Source organism: Triturus cristatus, chromosome 11 (genome assembly GCF_964204655.1).
Source record: "Triturus cristatus chromosome 11, aTriCri1.1, whole genome shotgun sequence".
Taxonomy (NCBI): Eukaryota; Metazoa; Chordata; class Amphibia; order Caudata; family Salamandridae; genus Triturus; species Triturus cristatus.
This window is the reverse complement of record NC_140594.1, coordinates 169,018,249-169,035,778: the sequence shown is the minus strand read 5'-3', so window position 1 is coordinate 169,035,778 and position 17,530 is coordinate 169,018,249. Positions and strand designations below refer to the sequence as shown.

The following is a 17,530-nucleotide window of genomic DNA, read 5'->3' as shown; positions in this document are numbered from 1 at the left end:
CCAAATAATATCGGTCATGGGTAACAAATCAGGAGTACAAAAGATGTTTAAGGGGAAAAATTCAGTTTTATTAATGTTAAGTTTATAACCAGAAACCATGGAGTAATTTCTAATAAGGAAGGCATTGAGGATATAGGATCAATAATAAATAACAGCACATCATCAGCATAAGCTAAGGTTTTGATATTAACATCCTTAATCTTAATACCTTAATTCCCTGCTTTTCTGCGTGTGATGTTTAAGAATAAAATGTACAATATTAGATCTCCTCTTGAGGCGGACGAAATGCTGGAGACATTAAAGATTCCTCCAGGAAAGGAATGAAGAGGAAAAGGGGAAAAGGAAAAAAAAAAAAGAAAAAAGAAAGGAAGGGGACGAAGGGAAAAAAAAAAGAGAGAGGAGGAGAAAAAGGGGGGGGGGAAATAGAGGGAGAAAGAATATAAAAAAAAAAATGGGTTTCCCCCTGTAGTAAAACCCCTAGTAGGTCATAAATTTAACCAGTACTAAATGTATTGTAATGGGGATAAGAAAATTAAGGGTTAGTAAGGTTACGAATAAGAGCGAACAGAAATGAAGGGATAAGAGTGAATAATGGCTTTTATCAATTAAGAGTATGTAGTGATGCATGACTCATTTTGCAGTTTTTGGGTGTGGTGGGAGAGGAGGGGGAGGGGAAAGGAGGGGGGAGGAGGAAGAGGACGCAAAACTGGCAATCCATCTGTCCAGTGTAGGTTGGGTAGGGTTTTCCGGGGGGGGGAGGGTTTTGCACAGGGTGGTAAGGGTGAAAAGAAAAATAAACCTCAAATGTTCAAGCCCAAAAGAAATTTTATTGTCAATGGCCTAGTACCTCGATCAGCATCTTTTGTTCATGCCCTAAAAATGGTCGAGAAAGCTATGACAATATGGTTGTAGGGAATTTGAAAAAGGTAAGGGGGGGAGACAACTGCTTGACGAAATGACACAGCTAAAATTTCTATCTTGGAATGTCAACGGCTTGCGTACTGGGAGTAGGAGAGCAAAGATTTTCCAATATTTGAGGGACTCCCCTGCACAGGTCATAGTCATCCAGGAGTCACACCTCCTTAAGGGTGAAATAACAGAGATCTTGAAAAAGGAAGAATGGGTAGACAAATTTATTTGCACAGATCAATCAGCTAACATTAGGGGGGTGCTCTTCATCTTTAAAAAACAAGCAAAGGTACAAATCATGGAGTATAGGGAGGATGGGAGCGGTAGGTGGCTTATTGTAAGGGCAATGCTGGACGGCCTTTCTCTTATTTTGGTCGGGTATTACGGTCCTAACCAGGATGATCCCTCCTATTTAAACAGCATTCGAGATAATCTATTGGCTTTCCACGACCCAGTTATCTGGATGGGCGATTTTAATATTGTCTTAAACCCGAATCTGGATAAGTCTGCTAATTCTAGAGCCTGTGTCTTATCAAAATCTAGACAGGATCTCTTGATAGCTATGTCACAACTGGGGCTTGCAGACTTTTGGAGGGAAAGGGTGGGGGATCAACTGGGGGTCTCTTTTTGAAACTTTAAGTATAAACATGTGTCTAGGATAGACTATGCTCTATTTAGCTATAGTTTGAAAGATCTATTGATAGACATTTTCTATCTCCGCTCACACCTTTCCGAGCATTCGGCCATCTTGTTTGTATTGAAACTTGAGTTTATACATAGGTATACTTCTTGGTCGTTTGATCGTACCATCCTCTTAGAAAACGAGGAGGTTAACTTTCTACGATCAGAGTCCCATCACTTCTTGGAGGCAAATATAGACTCTACTGATATACATATTATGTGGGATGCTTTAAAAGCCTTTTGGAGGGGAAGAATTACAAACAGAGCCTCTTATAGAAGAAAGAAATATAGGGAATGCATTGATAACTTGGAGGGGGAAATGAAGACTATCGAAAGAACCCTGGACCCCCAAACTAGATCAGGTGCAGACTTCGAAAGATGTAGAGAGCTAAAGTCGCAAATAGAAAACCTATTACAAGCTAGGGTCGCTAGAAGGTGGGAGGCGAGTAAAATCTCTCATTTTGAGTTTGGTGAGGCGGCTGGAAAAATTCTCGCCTGGAAAACCAAATCTGACCAAGCTCGAAATTACATCAGAGAGATCAAGGTGGAGGGGGAATTTGCTCCCCGAACCACAAAGGATGAAATAGGTGGGGCCTTCCGAGATTTTTTTCAGGAAATCTATAGGGAAGATATTCGGGAAGACAGGGCAGGGAGGGAGGCCTGGTTGGACCAAATTTCCTTGCCAAAGTTATCCCCAGAGCATAGCAGGATGTTGGAGAAAGAGATTTCCTTTGAAGAGATTAGGAAGGCTTTGGGGGACGTAAAGCGGGGGAAGGCAGCAGGCCCTGATGGGTTACCAGGGGAACTCTATAGGGCCCTTATAGAAGAGATCACCCCGGTTTTGGCCTCTGTTTTTAATAACATTCTTTTGGAGGGCCGAGATCCCCCAAAGTCTTGGAATGATGCCACAGTGGTCTTAATACCTAGACCTGGGAAAGATCCAAAGGAATGTGGGTCATATCGCCCGATTTCGCTCCTCAACAGCGATTATAAAATCTTTTCCGCTATTATGACATCTAGGTTGGGGAAGGTGATAAGCCATCTGGTTCATGAAGATAAAAAGGGCTTTATAAAGGGTAGACACTTAGCTGATCTTACACAAGATCTGGTGGGGGCGATCGATATTGCGACCACTTTTTCTCTGCCTCTGGCTGCTTTTACGCTAGATGCGACCAAGGCCTTCGATAGGGTAAATTGGCCCTATCTGGCTGCAGTAATGAAGAAATTTAATCTGCCCGAAAATTTCTGCCGTATGATTTCACTAATGTATAAGGCCCCTACGGCAAGGCTCAATGTAAACAGTTTCCTAACAGAGCCTTTTGAAATTTCGAGAGGTACAAGGCAGGGATGCCCGCTATCCCCCCTCCTTTTTAACCTCTACATTGAACCCTTTGCACAGATTCTTAGAGAGGAGGCTACCATACCATCATTTAGCTTCGGAGGGTGGGAAAGGCGGGTTGCCCTGTATGCCGATGATATCCTCATAATGACTTCAAATTTAGATCTGGCTCTTCCCTCAGTGATTAGGAAGGCTGAGGAGTTTGGAAAAATCTCTGGATATAACATAAACTCAGAGAAAACAGAGATCATGGCCCGGAATTCCCCCAATACTCAGGTAGAGGTTGTGTCCTCCATGCAGTATCTTGGTATAAGAATAACTCAAGACATAAGTAATATCACCACTCATAATCTCGAGCGAGTACATAAAGAATGCCAGAAACAACTAAAGGCATGGAATAATCTCCCGTTATCTATCTTTGGGAGGACAAACCTTTTAAAAATGTCTATCCTACCTAAATATACCTTTTTGTTTAACTCTATCCCTATGACCTTTGATACCAAACAATTACTTAAATGTCAACAAGGATTTAATTCTTTTATTTGGAAGAACGGAGCCACAAGATTGGCTTGGAAAAAGTTGAGGAGAAGGAGAGAGAAAGGAGGCTTAATGTCTCCAGACATCCAATATTATGCTTGGGCATTCCAATTATCTTACTCGAGAATGCTCCTAAAAACACCAGTGGATAACCTTAGAGGAAGGATGTTCCAAGCTATGTTGGAGGGGTCCGATCTTCCATCTGACTGCTTTCTTTTTAAGTTTGGAGACCAGAAAATCTTTAAAAAAATAAAATTAAAAATTCTTCAATCGTTGGCTAGAAGTTGGTCCACAATCAGAAATAGGATAGGGTTGTGCTACTATTCTAACTTAGCACCCATGTGGGATTCGCCAGGCACTCCCTTGTGTCTTAAAGACAGGTTGGTAGGTCCAATCAAGGAAGCCGGAATTATAAACTGGGGAGAGCTGACGGTAGGTGGGTCAATGATACCTTGGGAGGCTTTGCGGGAGAAAGTCGGGCCAGGATTATCTGTCTTCAAGTATATGCAGTTGAATAGCTGGGCGCAGGCTTTGATAAGAAAGGGAGTCCCCCTGGGGATTTACAGCAATTTAGAAAATCTTTTGGTGACAAGGCCAGGGGGGGGAAAGGAAGTCGCTTGTTGGTATTGGGCGATCTTGGAGGAGATAGACGACGACTCCAATCTCCCTGAGGTGTTATGGGGTAGTAATGTTGGCGAACAGTGCCAGCAGTTGTGGCTAAACTCATTTAGTCTCCTGTATAAAATTGTGAAGCCAGCCTGGCTGAGGCGAAAACACCTTTTTACATTACATCGCGCATATCTGTCCCCTCAAAAGTTAGCCAAATTCCAACATGGGAAAAAATGCAATAAATGCGACCTAGTAGAGGCCTCGGACGTGCACATGTTTAAAGAGTGCCCAGTTATTGGTCGCTTTTGGGAAGAGGTGATGGAAGCACTATCCTCTATTCTAAACATCACTCTTAGCAGTACTCTCCCCTTGATCATCTTTGGGATTGATGAAAATATTCTAGGGCCTGCTAGATCCTTCCTGTTTTTTGCAATTTTAATGGCTAGGAGACAGATCTGCAGATTCTGGGTGGATACAGCTCCTCCAACATATATGGGATGGTTATCGTCCCTATATGAAGTTTCTAAAGTAGATCTGGCTAGACCCTGCAGTATAAAAAATAAGAAAACTGCTTTCTGGGATTATTTGATACAGTGGAAGTAGGTTTTCCGGGTTTTTTTTTTTTGGTTTTTTTTTCCCGGTCCTATGATTATGCCAGTTTCCCTACTCCATGGATCTAGAACAAGGGTCTTCTCCGACTTTCTGGTCCAAACAGGCTGAAATATGCCTAGATGGAGTTCTTAAAGGCCGCCCTTTTTTGTGTGTTGCTCTCTCCTTCTTCCGACAATTTGTTTTCCGCTTTTTCTTGTGCAATTGTCCAAATCACACTAATGGCTTCTAGGTGGGTAGGACAAGATAGCACAAAATGGTGGTTGGCGGTTTTCTTTCTTCACACATAAGGACTGGGCAAATGAGGACAGAAAGAAAAATAAATAAATCTTAATACCTTTAATATTAACACATTTTCTTATATGAGTAAGGAAAGGTTCAATTCCAATGAGAAATAAAAGTGGAGAGAGGGGACATCCTTGTCTTGTGCCTCTAAAAAGTGAAAACTGACTAGACACTTGGCCATTGATAAATAAACGAGCAGTAGGGGCATAATACAGAGCAGAAATCATGCGAATAAACGAAGTAACAAAATTAAATGATAATAAGGTTTGAAATAAAAATTGCCAATGGATTTTATCGAAAGCTTTCTCTGCATCCAAAGCCAAAATTCCTGCGGGGGATATTAAAGTGGAACTCTGTTCAATAACGTGTAATAAGGTTCTTGTGTTATTTGTAGAGTATCTATTCTTCATAAAACCGGATTGATCAAGATGTATAATAGAATCTAATACAGGGGCCAATCTAGAAGCAAGTATTTTAGCATACAATTTACAGTCTTGATTAATTAAAGAAATAGGACGATAATTTGAAACAAGAGTGGGGTCTTTATCTGGTTTGGGAAGTACAATAATTAAAGCATCAGTAAAAGAACCTGAGATAGTTCCTGAAGAACCAAAAAAAGTAAAAAGTTGAAATAAATAAGGCAGAAGTTGGGACTGGAACTCTTTATAAAACTCAGCTGGGATACCATCTGGGCCAGGGGACTTATTTTTTTTAATTGATTTAATGGCAGTTAAAATTTCATCTGTAGTAATGGGTAAATCTAGCCCAAGCCTATCCGATTGTGAAATTTTGGGCAAATCACATGTATTTAAAAAAGAGTCCAGTAAGGAGGGATCATGAATATCAGGCTTATTATATAAAGTAGAGTAAAAATCCAAAAATTCTTTAACAATATCATTATGAGATATTGCAATTTTACCATTAGGGCCATGAATTGAGGTAATTTGCGTTCTATCTTTTTTTCTACGTAAATAATTAGCTAAAAGTTTCCCAGATCTGTTGGCATTAAAACGGAATTTAGCCTTAGAATTAGACATTTGGATGCCAGCTCTAGTACTAAGGATTGAGTTAAATTCATATCGAAGTTTTTGTAGCTTGACTTTGAATTGGGGATCATTTGACGAAATAAAAAGCCTTTCAAATTTCGCAATTTGTTTTTCCAAACTTCTGATATGTGCATTGAATGTTTTATTTTCGTAGGCCATAATAGAAATAGTTACACCCCTAATGTAAGCTTTAAAGGCGTCCCATCTATTGACCATAGAAGTGGATCCTTCAGGGTTGAGTAAAAAATAATCTTGAATGGCATTTAAGATTTTAGGCTCATTATGTTCATTAAGAACAATTCCAGTATTCATACGCCATCTAGTTTGGTTTGTAAAAGCTGAAGTTAAATTCAGAACAAAAGAAATCAAGGCATGATCTGAGACGTCAATATTACCAATCTTAGGAGTCTTTACAGATTGGACTAGTTGTGTGGAGATTAAGAAATAATCAATTCTAGAATGCGAATTATGTGGATTAGAGAAAAATTTAAAACATTTTCTGTAGGAAAATGCAAACGCCAAATGTCAACTAACTTGCTGGTATGAATAAATGATTTAAAAGCATGAAAAACCTTAGGAGGGTGAAATTTAGTACTAGATATTCTATCCAATAATGGGTCAGCAATAACATTAAAGTCACCTCCAACAACTAAAGGAACTTTACCCAACTTTAGAACCTCAGTGGTAATATTAGACCAAAAAAGAGGGTCATCTGCAGTAGGACCATAAACATTGAGTAAAAATATGACTGAATCATGAATTTTAATTTTAGCTATAATATATCTTCCATCCGCATCCGAAATTTTACTTAAGACTTGGCAATGCAATTTCTTTCCAACGAAAATAGCCACACCATTTTTTTTACCAATAGCAGGTGATGAAACAATAGTTATCTACCCATTTCTTCTTCATATAATTTAAGATTTTGTCATCTATATGAGTCTCTTGAACAAAACAAATATCTGCCTTACAACTACCTAAATAATCTAACATTTTTGTACGCTTAACTGGATGATGTAAACCTTTAACATTTAGTGAAACAACTTTAATATTGTGGATATTAGCCATAATGAAGAGAGAAAGAAAAAAAAATCAAGAAGAGGAGAAAAAGAAAAGAAAAATAACAATAATAAGAGAAAATAGTAGCTCCAGAACTAGTAAAAGGACAGGAAATTTTTTTAAAAGGGAGAGAACGACAAACAGGGTACAAAAATATCAAGGATGAAACGCACATACGCTATACAAGTATGACCACGCCGTTGATGCCCAATGTAGTAATAAACCATTCATCTGTCAGAAAATACGTAAATTAGTTATAATCAAGTATTAGAGTCATGAGTATCCATGGAATGCTGTGAACGCTGATTGAAAAACTGACGCAAGTCATCAGGACGCTGAAAAGATTTTGAAAGATTGTCCTTCCAGATACGCATTGTTGAAGGGTCAAAAAGACCATATTTGAACCCAAGACTTCGCAGTTGAGGACGAAGAGCAGTAAATTCCTTGCGAATTGAGACTGTTTCCTTAGCAAAGTCTTGATGAATAAAAATTTTATTCCCATTGACCATCAAGGAAGGAATCTCTTGTGCTGCCTTTCGAATCAAAACCAAATGATGATGCCTGAGGACTTTGAAAATCATTTTACGAGGTTTGGTATGTTGAGGATTGCGATGTGAAGGAATTCTATGGGCCTTGTCAATCTCAAATTTTTCTGGAAATTTAATTTGTAGAAGGCCACGAATCAGATTTTCCAAATACAATCTGCAGTTGCCACCCTCCACATCCTCTGGAAAATTAAAAAGGCGTAAGTTGTATTGTCTGTTACGATTTTCCATATCTAGAAGTCGGGTAGACAAAGGTGATATTTTCGCTACAAGTGGAGTGAAAGTCTCAAGCTTAGCCTTATTATCTTGTATTTTAATTGCATTATCAGAGATTTTCATTGACAGACTCGCCATTTCCTTTCGAACATTTTTAATCTCTGAGGCAATAGAATCTGTGTTGACACAAAGTGCTTGAATTTCCTCTAAAATTAAGGATAATGAAGGATCTGCTGACTCTACCGCCTTTGATTTAATTGGCGGAGGTGAAACCTGCTGCTTTCTTTTAGGATGAATATTTTTATTATCCATGTTGTTTTAATATCAAAAGTAGAATAATAATAATTAAAAAAAAAAGAAATGGCAAAAATAATAGCAAAAAAGCAAGAAAATGAAAGAAAAAATACTGCAGCAGTGAGATAATCCTTATTAGAGCTGGTGCAGCAGCTATAATGGGCTATGGGAGTGGCTAGGCCCAAGCCAGGCCCTTTCCTGAAGGATTGCTCCGCCCCCTGACAGACAAAGCTGGGAATACCTGAAGGTAGAGCTGGAAGCAGAGGCTGGATACCGAGAAACGCCTCCAACACCGTCCAAATCCCCAAGAAAGCATTCCACAGGTATGGACCCTACAAGCCAAGCGACCTCATTTGCGTCGCAAAGTTGATGGGAATCGTCGTTTTTTAACGAAAAACGGGCGAAAAAGCGCCGGAGCTCGCTATGCGGCGGCCATCTTGTTTCGCGTGCTCGCGCGTCTCAGGACTCATGTCATTTCTAATAAAACATGCACTCTCTTCAAAACAAACACGTTTTTTCAGGTGTTATGGGCTATCTCCCTTCAAGTTCAAGTCGTTCCCAGCCCCTCTGACCCACCTGATGCTCATTGCATTTATACGATCTGTCCAGATCACTTAGGATGAGCCTTCAGTATTCCACTGCAAGTATTGATCCAATATTATTTTATGTTCTGTGGGCAGGCTGATATACAATACTTTTCAAGCAGCTTTTTTCCCTGAAGAAGGCCGCCTTCTGCATTATTGTTTGAACTGCTGAAACATATTTCGACAGATGTGCATTAGGCGCAGCATACCCTAAATGTGAAACTCCCCAACACAATTTGTAAGGGTTGCATAAGTGCAATTGTTCTGCCATTATTGTTTGCTATTGATGTATGTTGTCACATTTAAAGAACGATTTTCAAATAGACTTGTGTTCTGTCTAGTTTAGAAATATATTGTGTATTAGGATTTAGATTATCACTCATTTATTATAATTTATTAGAGGTTGAAACTGTGTGTTGTGTAGGTATATATTGTTGAGTTATTGTTTGGTAGGGTAAGTAACGTGTACGTACATTGGATCCATTTGTATGGCATTATATTGTCTTTAAAATTTAAACTTTTAACATTATTGACATCTTTACTTTATAAAATAAACCAAGTCTTTTTATGCAAAAAAGATATATTTTATCTCTTTAGGGAGCTTTTTAAGTTGAAGGCCTTGGACCGCATAGTAAGGCCATGTCCAAATCAACCAGTGCCAGAGGCTTTAACTTCAGAAGAAAGTTCTGTTGTGAATCAGGTTCTCTGGTTTTTGGAAGACATAGGCCAAGGTCATGACAAAAACTTCAAACTCCACTAGTGCATAGTGTGTTGGTGGTTAGAGCTGGGGAATAGCCTTCTCTTGCACATGCCTGTGTTGTGTCATAATGTCTGTCTCAATAATTTGTGTTTCTGCATTCGTTTGAGGTGTGGGTGCTCTCATGAGTGCCTCAGAACCTGTATTTGTCTCCCTGATTTTGTGCCCTCCTGCCTTACATTTGTGTTCCTGTGTCCACAGCCCTTGCATCAATGTCTGTTGTGCCCTTGTCCCACCGCCTCTGCCCCTGTGTCCCTGCCCCTGTGCCATTTGCTCATATACTTGACTGCATCCTTGCAGCCAGTCCGGGTATCCATCTCCCACAACAGTCACATCACAGAAATCGAAAACTTACTTTGTGAATGCAAACATGCAGTGTAAATAATTGTTCAGGATAATTTGCATAGGGAAATACAATATCTTGGGGGGCGCGTTTGGGGAGGCAAAGCACATGGACCCAAAATCTGAGCCATTACTGTATTGGCTGCCACTGTTCTGCAATAGAAAGCCCCTGCCTCCAGTATTTGTGTGAATTAAATTGTTACCATTAACCTGTAAAGACATAGTCACCCTAAAAAGGACACTTTACCACCAGCAAACCCCAAACAAGGCCTAAGGTCTGTTGCTTCCTTATGAAGCTTGGCCAGATCTCTGCTAACTACCACAGGTTACTAAGACTTTGTGTGCAGACCTCTAATACATTGACAACTGCATGGTCTGTTTTCCTCACATTATGTGATAAATAATCTTTTTCCTGTTTTTTCCTCCACCTCTAGCATTGTATTGCTGACCGGCAAAAAATATCAGAAACAGTATTCCGTTATAAGTTCAGTCCACACGAAGGTTAAAGGCGTTGCAGAGGCTGATAGCAGAATCTGGGACACCGCAGAGTACACGCTGCCTATGCAGGTATGCCGTGATCCGAAAAGAATTCGCTGTGTTTGTGTGGTATTTGTAATGCACCCTAGCCACAAGGCTTTGAACTAATGTACCAAGTGGAAGGCAAAGCAAACACAAGGAGATGATGGACAGAACGCTGAAACTTTTCAGACACTCACCCCCAGTCACAGATCTGGGTTGAATCCATCATCATTCTTTAGCTCACTTGGCCACCTCAGGTCAGAACCAGCTAGTCTTGACCCTGTGCCTCTTGGGAACAGTCCAGCCCAAACTGCCAAGCCAGGTCTTTCCTGACCCGGAAACAAGCATCCTGGGACCGGTTTCTGGGTAACACCCTTCATCAGCCAGGCTAGCTTGAATCCAGTAGCAAAGTGGGCTAGGGATCCACGTCTGGGCATACCCTGCCAACTTAGGGCGAACAAAGCAAACACAAAGAGATGATGGACAGAACGCTGAAACTTTTCAGACACTCACCCCCAGTCACAGATCTGGGTTGAATCCATCATCATTCTTTAGCTCACTTCGCCACCTCACGTCAGAACCAGCTGTTTGCAAATCAGTCTTGACCCTGTGCCTCATGGGAACAGTCCAGTCCGAACTGCCAAGCCAGGTCTTTCCTCAACCGGAAACAAGCATCCTGGGGCCGGTTTCTGGGTAACACCCTTCATCAGCCAGGCTAGCTTGAATCACATTGGGCACAGGGTCAAGACTGATTTGCATATGGCTGGGTCCAAACTGTAATGGCATGGTGAGCAAAAAAACGGTGGATTTAGGCCCTGATCTCTGTACTGGGGTGAATGTATAACTTTGTTCTGCATTCTGTCCATCAATTGTTCTTTTTAGGTCTCGTCTGACTCAGCGCATGCGCTGGTCTGGCGAGACTTTTTGTGAGGGCTCAAAAAATGCTACCATGGCCAGCCTAGAGCTACAGAGCATGTGCGTGGGCGCGCGCTTAGGAGCAGAGGCACCATATGGCAAACCTCATCATGCTCATTAAGCGCCCGCGATCACTTTCACCCGCGATCACTTTCGCGGCGCCCCTTTGATGTTCTCGTTCAAAGAACATCAAAGAACATGTTGTTGTATTAATGCTTTGCTGCGCCCGTTTGACTTACGTGCTTTCTCTTTCCACAGACTCATGTTTGTGTTCCTTTATTTTGAGATGCTTTTAGTATTACTGTCACACACACAACCACAACCACACACACAACCACAACCACATGCGCAACCACACAACCACACACACAACCACACACACACACAACCACACACACACACACAACCAAACCCACACACAACCACAACCACACACAACAACCACACAACCACACACATACAACCACACACACAATCCCACACACACAACCATAACCACACACACAACCACACAAACAACTACACACACACACCCACAACCACACACGCACACCCAACCACAACCACACCCAACCACACCCAACCACACCCACAATCACACACACAAGCACACACACACAACCACAGACACACAACTACACACACAACCACAACCACACACAACCACACAACCACACCCATGACCACACACACAACAGCACACACACACAACCACAACCACACACACAACCACAAACACACAACCTCAACCACACACACAATCACACACACAACCACATACAACCACACACACAACCACACACAACCACATACAACCACACACACAACCACACACACACAACCACACAAACAACCACACACACAGCCACACCCACAACCACACACACAACCATACCCAACCACACACACAACCACACACACAACCACACACACACAATCACACACACAACCACACACACAACCACACACACAACCACACACACAACCACACACACAACCACAACCATACACACAGCCACACACAACCACACACACAACCATACACACGACCACAAACAACCACACACACAACGATACACACAACAAAACACACACACAACCACACACCCAACCACACACAACCACACCCACACAACCACACCCACAACCACACACAACCACAACCACACCCAACCACACAACCACAACCACACCCACAACCACACACACAACCACACACATGCACACAACCACACAACCACACACACACACAACCACAACCACACACACACACAACCACACACGCACACAACCACACACACACAACCACACACACACAACACACACAACCACACACACAATCACACACACAACCACATACACAACCACACACAAAACCACACACACAACCACACACAACCACACACACACAACCACACACACACACAACCACACACACAACACACACAACCACACACACAACCAAACACACAACCACACACACACAACCAAACACACAACCACACACACACAACCACACACACAACCACACACACAACCACACACACAACCACACACAACCACACACACAAAAACAACCACACACACAACCACAACCGCACACACAACCACACAACCACACACCCAACCACACACAACCACACCCATACAACCACAACCACACACACACAACCACAACCACACACAACCACACCCACAACCACACACACAACCACACACACACAACCACAACCACACACACACAACCACACACACAACCACACACACAACCATGCACACAACCACACACACAACCACACATACACAACCACATACACAACCACACACACAACCACACACACAACCACACACACATCCACACACACACAACCACACACACACAACCATACACACAACCACACACACACACAACCACACACAACCACACACACACAGTCACACACACAACACACACAACCATAGCCACACACACACACAACCACACACACAACCACAAACACAACAACACACAACCACACACACAACTACACACAACCACAACCACACACACACACACAACCCCAAGGACACATACAACCACACACACACCCACAACCACACCCACACACAACCACAACCACACACACAACCACAACCACACACACAACCACAACCACACACACAACCACACACACACACCCACAACCATACACACAACCACACACAACCACACTCACACAACCACACACACAACCACACACACAGTCACACACAACACACACAACCATAACCACACACACACAACCACACACACACAACCACACACACAACCACAAACACAACCACATACACAACCACAACCACACACACAACCACACACACAACCACAACCACACAAAACCATACACACACACAACCCCAAGGACACATACAACCACACACACACAACCACACACAAACACACACAAACACAACCACACACACAAACACACAACCACACACACAACCCCACACACACAACCCCAAGCACACACACAACCACACACACCCACACAACCACACACACAACCACACACAAACACACAACCACAACCACACACACAACCACACACACAACCACACACACAACCACACACACACAAACACACACACAACCACACACACACAACCTTTGATGTTCTCGTTCAAAGAACATCAAAGAACATGTTGTTGTATTAATGCTTTGCTGCGCCCGTTTGACTTACGTGCTTTCTCTTTCCACAGACTCATGTTTGTGTTCCTTTATTTTGAGATGCTTTTAGTATTACTGTCACACACACAACCACAACCACACACACAACCACAACCACATGCACAACCACACAACCACACACACAACCACACACACACACACACACACAACCACACACACACACACAACCACACCCCCACACAACCACACCCACAACCACACACAACAACCACACAACCACACACACAACCACACACATACAACCACACACACACAACCCCACACACAATCCCACACACAATCCCACACACACAACCACACACAACCACACAAACAACTACACACACACAACCACACCCACAACCACACACACCCAACCACAACCAACCACATCCACAACCACACACACAACCACACACACAACCACACACACAACCACACACACACAACCACAACCATACACACAGCCACACACAACCACACACACAACCACACACACGACCACAAACAACCACACACACAACCACACACACAACCACACACACACAACCACACACCCAACCACACACCCAACCACACCCACACAACCACACCCACAACCACACACAACCACACCCAACCACACAACCACACCCACAACCACACACATAACCACACACACAACCACAACCACACACGCGCACACAACCACACACACACAACCACAACCACACACACAACCACAACCACACACACACACAACCACACACACACACAACCACACACACACAACAACACACAATCACACACACAACCACACACAACCACATACACAACCACACACAAAACCACACACACAAAACCACACACACAACCACACACACAACCACACACAACCACACACACACACACAACCACACACACAACACACACAACCACATACACAACCACACACACAAAACCACACAGAACCACACACAAACACACACAACCACACACAACCACACACACAACCACACACACAACCACACACACAACCACAACCATACATACAACCACACACAACCACACCCATACAACCACACCCACACACACACAACCACAACCACACCCAACCACAACCACACACACACAACCACAACCACACACACACAACCACACACACAACCACACACAACCACACACACAACCACGCACACAACCACAACCACACATACACAACCACATACACAACTACACACACACAACCACACACAACCACACATCCACACACACACCCACAACCACACCCACACACAACCACACACAACCACAACCACACACACAACCACACACACAACCACACACACAAAACCACACACACACAACCACACACACAACCACACACACAACCACAACCACAGACAACCACAACCACACACACAACACCAAGGACACATACAACCACACACACACTCACAACCACACCCACACACAACCACACACAACCACACACACAACCACAACCACACACACAACCACAACCATACACACCACCACACACACACAACCACACTCACACAACCACACTCACACAACCACACACACACAACCACACACACAGTCACACACACAACACACACAACCATAACCACACACACACACACACAACCACACACACACAACCACACACACAACCACAAACACAACCACATACACAACCACACACACAACCACACACACACAACCCCAAGGACACATACAACCACACACACACACACAACCACACACAACCACACACAACCACACACACAAACAGACATCCACAACCACACACACAACCACACACACAACCACACACACACACAACCACACACACACAACCTTTGATGTTCTCGTTCAAAGAACATCAAAGCACATGTTGTTGTATTAATGCTTTGCTGCGCCCGTTTGACTTTCTTTCTCTTTCCAGACTCATGTTTGTGTTCCTTTATTTTGAGAGGCTTTTAGTATTACTGTCACACACACAACCACAACCACACACACAACCACAACCACATGCACAACCACACACACAACCACACACACACACACAACCACACCCACACACCCACAACCACACCCCCACACAACCACACCCACAACCACACACAACAACCACACAACCACACACACAACCACACACATACAACCACACACACAACCCCACACACAATCCCACACACAATCCCACACACACAACCACACAACCACACCCACAACCACACACACACACCCAACCACAACCACACCCAACCACACACACAACCACACACACAACCACACACACACAACCACAACCATACACAGCCACACACAACCACACACACAACCACACACCCAACCACACACACAACCACACCCACACACCCACACAACCACACACAACCACAACCACACACAACCACACCCACAACCACACACACAACCACAACCACACACGCGCACACAACCACACACACACAACCACACACACAACCACACACACACACAACCTTACATACACACAACCACACACACACAACAACACACACAACCACACACAATCACACACACAACCACACACAACCACACACACAACCACACACAACCACACACACACAACCACACACACAACACACACACAACCACACACACAAAACCACACACACACAACCACACACACAACCACACACACAACCACAACCACAGACAACCACAACCACACACACACACAACACCAAGGACACATACAACCACACACACACCCACAACCACACCCACACACAACCACACACAACCACACACACAACCACACACACAACCACACACACACAACCACACTCACACAACCACACACACACAACCACACACACAGTCACACACACAACACACACAACCATAACCACACACACAACCACACACACACAACCACACACACAACCACAAACACAAACACAACCACATATACAACCACACACACAACCACACACACCACCACACACACACAACCCCAAGGACACATACAACCACACACACACACACAACCACACACAACCACACACAAACAGACATCCACAACCACACACACAACCACACACACAACCACACACACACACACAACCACAACCACACACACACAACCTTTGATGTTCTCGTTCAAAGAACATCAAAGAACATGTTGTTGTATTAATGCTTTGCTGCGCCCGTTTGACTTACGTGCTTTCTCTTTCCACAGACTCATGTTTGTGTTCCTTTATTTTGAGATGCTTTTAGTATTACTGTCACACACACAACCACAACCACACACAACCACAACCACATGCACAACCACACACACAACCACACACACACACACACAACCACACACACACAGCCACAACCACACCCACAACCACACACAACAACCACACAACCACACACACAACCACACACATACAACCACACACACAACCCCACACACAATCCCACACACACAACCACACCCACAACCACACACACACACCCAACCACAACCACACCCAACCACACCCACAACCACACACACAACCACACACACAACCACACACACACAACCACAACCATACACACAGCCACA

The 17,530-nt window shown here is 43.4% G+C and overlaps 1 protein-coding gene across 3 annotated transcripts in view; it reads left to right on the top strand.

Annotated features, from left to right (window-relative positions):
- The window catches only part of LOC146783837 (P2X purinoceptor 7-like), a 580,759-nt gene that overhangs the window by 162,977 nt on the left and 400,252 nt on the right, over positions 1–17,530 (top strand). For all 3 annotated transcript variants that reach the window (XM_085635364.1, XM_085635362.1, XM_085635363.1), the window contains one exon: positions 10,247–10,379. In XM_085635364.1, coding sequence (XP_085491490.1) covers positions 10,374–10,379 — 6 coding nt within the window. In that variant the 5' untranslated portion in view covers positions 10,247–10,373. The remainder of the gene's footprint in view (positions 1–10,246; positions 10,380–17,530) is intronic.